We start from the raw sequence: 6252 nt of genomic DNA on the forward strand, positions 1-6252 counted from the left end.
GGGGGTTTGACTCTGAACTGTGATCATTGTGGGGCAGAATGAAGTCAGAGGAAGATGTTGACCACACTGTGTACAATAGCGTACACCCCCATTCATCTGCACTACAGTAGACAGGAGGGCTCTCCAAACATCTGCCTGATTAATATGCCATGCTCCATACAGTTACCCAAATTCAGTATCAGCAGGAACTGGCAGCATAAAGACAGCTCTGATAATCTTTTAGATCTTCTACAAGCATGCTGCTTGCTCTGTCACAGTCACTGTTAGGTTGTCTCCTCCCACATCGGTTCTCACGTTCCTGATTGGCCCTTTCCTGCTTGTGATCCGTCATGCCGTGTGTTCGTCTGTTGTGAGTCTACGTGTATGAGCCAGTGTCAGTGGTGCGTGTGTCCTCAGCTGGTTCCCGTGGTCTGTGTTTGGCGGTTATGGATTTCCCAGCATTCCCTTTGTCTGCCTGTGTTGTGACTCCCCCCACATGATCCCCAGTGAATGTGTTCAGCATGCATCACCACCTCACAGTCTCGCTTTTGAAGTTTCTCTGAATTATTTAACATGGTTTTGAATGAGATAAAACAACAATGCTTTTTTCTCACCATTTCTCAGGAAGGTCCTCATTTCAAAACTTCAAATTTGTAAACTGGAACAATTTGTCACATAAATGGAAAACTCACAGGGTTAGGGTTAGGGTTAGTAAAACTTTATTTCTTGAGTATTTGTCAAGTTAAAAAATATTCAGAGATTACATTAATGTGTTATCAATTTAAATCTCACCATCCATCTTTGTAAAGCTCCAGATACTCTGGGTTGGTCTTCATGCTCAGCTTTTTCACCACTCACTCTCCAACATTAATGAGGATTGACACAGGGATTAAAGCTCCATGCCCAGGATTTAGCTACAGCACCAAAACCTTCACCCCAGAACCAGCTCTCATAATCCAGGAAATCCCCTTCACACACTCACACAGTACCACAGAACTGTGTGCACTGCACTGCCCTGTAACTATAAATTCTAACACATTTACACATAATAAAATTTTTATTTCAGATTTAAATGAATCATTCATCCTTTCATCTCTATCATTTAACCAGCCTGAACCAATTTCTAATTCTAGTATTTCTGACAGTTATAAAAATTTTTTTAATTTCTTCAGTTTTACTTAGAGTTCATTTGCAGGCATTTAGTTAATTTATTTATTCACTTGAAGCCACAGACATCACCAGGACTTAGTGTTGCCACCTGTCCTGGTTTTCACGTGCCTGTCCCGGTTTTCCCGTGCCTGTCCCGGTTTTCCCGGGCTGTCCCAGTTTGTCCTGGTTTTTCTTTTTTTTAATATTCGGTCCCGGCCAAAATACTAGGGTAGTTCAAACCACGATTCAGACTGTTTTTGCACACCTTAAATCTGTTTTTTTTTCTCGCTGTGTCTATTTTAAACCCCTCCGGTAACATTTTATGTTTTAAACCCCTCCGGTAACATTTAACGTTATGTTTTAAACCCCTCCGGTAACATTCTACGCTTTAAACCCCTCCGGTAACATTTAACGTTACGTTTTAAACCCCTCCGGTAACATTTTACGTTACCCCCCCCCCCCCCCCCCTCGTCAACAGATTACACTCGCCACCCTGTGTCAGTATGACAGTGTCCTTGTTTTTTGTCGGACATAGGTGGCAACCCTACCAGGACTCAAACTCCTAGTGGGTTGTTCTAGCTATGAAATGTCTCTTCCTTAGAAGGGCCAGAGTTGAGTGTAGCGTTAGTCAGGGCTTACAAATTTTATTGCTAGTAATTAAATGCAACACTGGCGCTTAAAGTAAAAAACCTTTGAATGTTCTTTGAATTTGTGTTTGAAAATATTTCTCAGTAATATTACCAATGAAGAGTGGCGGAGAAGGAATCTGTGTCCCACAGAGTCATATACTTTTATGAGATCACCTAGCACCAGGATTGTTTCACTCTGACACTCTTAAGTGGGCTAACAGGACACCCATTTAGACGGTTAGCTAGAGCTGTGAGCCCACGGCCTTATAACGGGAACCCTTCACGTGTTCACGTTCACCAACAGTAAAATGGCATTTTAGCCATTACCCTTCTAACATTGCTTGTCCCTCAATAATCAGAAATATTTAGTCTCCTCCTAGTAACTGTAGCATAACTAGAGTAACTGGAGTGTAAATGTAGCATAATTAGAGTAACTAGCATAACTGTAGCATAACTAGAGTAACTGTAGTGTAACTATAGTATAACTAGAATAATAGTAGCATAACTGTAGCATTACTAGAGTAACTGTAGTGTAACTGTAGCCAGGGTTGCCAACTTTTGAAGTTTAGAACGTAAAATGGACACAAATTAAGTGTTATATCGCGATCTATCGATCGCCGGTGGTTGGTGCCAGAGCGAACTAGTAACTCAAGAAGCCCTCAAAACAAACAAATCTGTTCAGCACTGTTTAGACAGAAGTGGTGAATCCTGAATTTTTATAATAGCAATAATAACTAACCTTTGATGATGTAGCAGTTTGCTACAGGACCTGTAATATTTTCCTGCTTTAAAAAATGCGAATACAATTTTAACTTGGGAGCATGCATGAGCCAAGTTAGATTGGCTGGAGTAGACGAGCCACCATTTTACTGGAGTATTCGTGCAAGCGCAATCTGAAAGGCGCTTGCACGAAGTGTCCCGCCCCCTTAATAATAAGACCCCCCCCCCCCCCCCCAACAATTTCAATTTACGTTTGTCACCCCAAGTCAACAATTTATGTTCGCCACTCCCCCAACCCCGTCAACACTTTCAATTTACGTTCGCCACCCAGCCAGCAAGGGGCTGGTGTTTCTGTGGTTCCTCTAAAAAAAATACCTGATTTGAGTTGATAAATGGTTTAATGGTCACTTTTATTATGGTTACTAGAAGGAAAGGAAAACACCATAGAGTTCATTTAATAGATCAACTACACGCCATGTTTATCAAAATAAAAAGTACAAACAGCATTTACACATTTCATTTAAGTCCCTCCAATCAGAGCCAATCAGAGGTGGGTATGTTGGGTTGCTGAAAGTAAACTGGAGTCTTATGGCTGATGGCATAAAAATGCAAATGTAGGAAAAAATAAAGACTAAAATTCTCTAAAATAGCATGTCCTGGCAAACCAGAGTTTTGGTTTTGGCTGGGGACGCTGGGGTGGGGATGACAGTGTTGATTTCATCTTAAGCATCTCAAACAGAGTGTGAGCACTATGTGTGTCTGTACATGTGCCCAGGTCATGATGAGTCTCCTAAGAGTGAAATTAACACTGCCTTCCTGAATGTGTGTGTGTGAGCCTACGTGATGTATGTATCTGCATGTGTGTATGTGTGCATGTGTGCGTCCTTCTCAATGAACCCTGGGTCAGCGGCACCGTTACTCTTCTGACAGACGTGCAATCTGTTCAAAGTGGTGAAGGATGAACAGGTGGGCTTTCTGTCGCAGGTCCGGGCACCAGTAAAAGTCAGCCAGTTTGAAGATGCCGATGCAGTTCTCCACACACATCTGATCTTCTAGGAACTGGCAGCAGGCATGTACGAGGCCCGAGACTAAGAACTGGTCTGCAGCTGCTAGCAGCTCCTCCACGTTGTCTTCATTTATGGGCACTGAGAGTGTGTAGGCATAATCCACGATCAGCTGCATCATATGTGGGGATACGCCAAGGATGTTGTAGACACGCTTCTCTGGAGGGCTCCAGTCACTGGTGAACAGTGTCCTGTGGAGGAAGGATACAGATGTTTGAGTTTGTAATTTGATGCCTTTGGAATGAAATTTTTATTTAATCTATTTATTTATTATTCTTATGTTCTGGATCATGAAGTGGGCTCTGGGGGAAATGTAGCTTCACGGGTTCACTGTGATCACAAATAAAACTTCACACTGAAAAATAAGCTATACAAAAAAATATATTTACAAAAATATCATTGGCAATCACAATCATTGGCAGTCATAGAAAGGTCTTATGAACAAATTCTAAGAGAGGAGTGTTCCTTTGTAGATTTAGATTTTTAATTTTAGTTTGTAGGAATGCTTAAGTGGTCATCCATGCCTGCATGTTTCACTGGTGAATGAATATGAGATGACATACAAGTCAAAGTGAAGTCTCCCAGTCATCCAGCAACCAATAGGAGAATGCATAAATAGATACACAAGTTCCAGATATAAAATAAAGGTCTGGCTGAGTCTGCCAGGAAACTACAATTGGGCTGAGGTCTGGTCTTTCAGCAGGACAAACTCCCAAGTATATCTCAGCATCCATCAGTGGGTTCATGATAAAAGAATCAAGTTTTTATCATGTCCATCTGAATCTCCAGATCTGAACCCTACTGGAGACCTGTGGAGTGAATCCACAAGCAAGGACCCAGGACTCTGATCTAGAGAGGTTCTATACAGAGGAGTGGACCCAGGACTCTGATCTAGAGGGGTTCTGTACAGAGGAATGGGCCCAGGACTCTGATCTAGAGAGGTTCTGTACAGAGGAATGGGCCCAGGACTCTGATCTAGAGAGGTTCTGTACAGAGGAATGGGCCCAGGACTCTGATCTAGAGAGATTCTGTACAGAGGAATGGGCCCAGGACTCTGATCTAGAGAGGTTCTGTACAGAGGAGTGGGCCCAGGACTCTGATCTAGAGAGGTTATGTACAGAGGAATGGGCCCAGGACTCTGATCTAGAGAGGTTCTGTACAGAGGAGTGGGCCCAGGACTCTGATCTAGAGAGGTTATGTACAGAGGAGTGGGCCCAGGACTCTGATCTAGAGAGGTTATGTACAGAGGAATGGGCCCAGGACTCTGATCTAGAGAGGTTCTGTACAGAGGAGTGGGCCCAGGACTCTGATCTAGAGAGGTTATGTACAGAGGAATGGGCACAGGACTCTGATCTAGAGAGGTTATGTACAGAGGAATGGGCCCAGGACTCTGATCTAGAGAGGTTCTGTACAGAGAAATGGGCCCAGGACTCTAATCTAGAGAGGTTCTGTACAGAGGAATGGGCCCAGGACTCTGATCCAGAGAGGTTTTGTACAGAGGAATGGGCTCAGACTCCTTGTCCTGGGCTCTCCCACTCCAGCTAGCATTACTGGTGAATGGCTGCTGTTATGTTGGCATAGGGAGGCAGATTCTGGAGGCTACATACTAAAATACTAAATGTAGGATTGCCTCACTTTTTATCTGATTTTGAGAATGATGATCATCTTAGTCACTGAAATTTCACTAGAAGGTTATTAAGGAAGATTAGTTCTAATCCTAATCATGAAATCACTTTTAAACTCTTAAGGTAATATTATTAAGTTGTTTTCCATTTATGGAAAAATTTCTTATGGAAAAAACATTATCTTATATCCAGTACATTTGGGGTTAATAACAACTAATAACAATCTTTTTTAACACTAGAAATGAACATCTTTATGTCAACCTCTGAAATAGGCCTCTCACCTGAAATAGTCACTACAAACACACAGGACGTTCTTGTGAGCACTGATCTCTACACCACTGATATTGAGCACCACGTCACAGAACTTTCCCTCCATACGAAGCTCATTGAAGACCTCCATTCGCTCCATTCGCTCCATGTGACGTCGTTCGTGGGACACCTCTGCTCGGTCACTCATTCTAACCAGTTTTAGACTTAATAGAATTCTAATAGCCACATAAGACTCAAGAGAGTTCCGGAATGAATCTCTATTAATACATCATAGTGTTGATAAGGTGAGCTTTATAAATGTGCTCCACAAGGTCTGTCTTGAGTGCCTAATTTAAGGCCGACAGAGTACACATTTCATTCAATAGCCAGTACCATAATTTCAGGTTGAAATTACAATTAGAGTTAAATGGGAGGGAAAACACAATTTATTACAAAATTCCTAATTGTAAATACAAGTTGAATGTTTGTAACAACCAGATGAAGCTTAAAAGTAGCTTGTAGTGTATTTGGCCTATGTTATACTTTATGTAGTGATTAAGGTTTAAATGAAATTATCTGAAATTCAGATCTCTTGTAGATATGAGTGAGCTGGACAGAGAAGAAAGGTCAAAAGGTCTAGTGGGCCCCCCTCCTTTCTCTGATTTTGTCTAAATTATTGAGGCTTCTTCCTGAATCTGTTTAGTTAAAAATTACATGATCTGTTTCAAATGGAAATGAAATTATGTTGGAATGTGGGGTCCCAGCTTTGTATAAACCACTAGCCTATATAAGTAAGACAGTTTTAACTGTACGAGAAAAGAAGATTCACACTGACCT

The 6252-nt window shown here is 41.8% G+C and overlaps 1 protein-coding gene across 1 annotated transcript; it reads right to left on the reverse strand.

Moving 5' to 3' along the window:
* Positions 1–2891: 2891 nt before the first annotated feature.
* Positions 2892–5674, reverse strand: LOC143528498 (kelch-like protein 10). The gene is made up of 2 exons (XM_077024180.1): positions 5448–5674; positions 2892–3732 (listed from the first exon to the last, which is right to left on the reverse strand). Exons 1-2 carry the CDS (start codon positions 5621–5623, stop codon positions 3393–3395), a joined length of 516 nt encoding a protein of 171 aa, XP_076880295.1. The 5' UTR covers positions 5624–5674; the 3' UTR covers positions 2892–3392.
* Positions 5675–6252: the final 578 nt, after the last annotated feature.

The sequence above is a fragment of the Brachyhypopomus gauderio genome, chromosome 12, assembly GCF_052324685.1.
Source record: "Brachyhypopomus gauderio isolate BG-103 chromosome 12, BGAUD_0.2, whole genome shotgun sequence".
Taxonomy (NCBI): domain Eukaryota; kingdom Metazoa; phylum Chordata; class Actinopteri; order Gymnotiformes; family Hypopomidae; genus Brachyhypopomus; species Brachyhypopomus gauderio.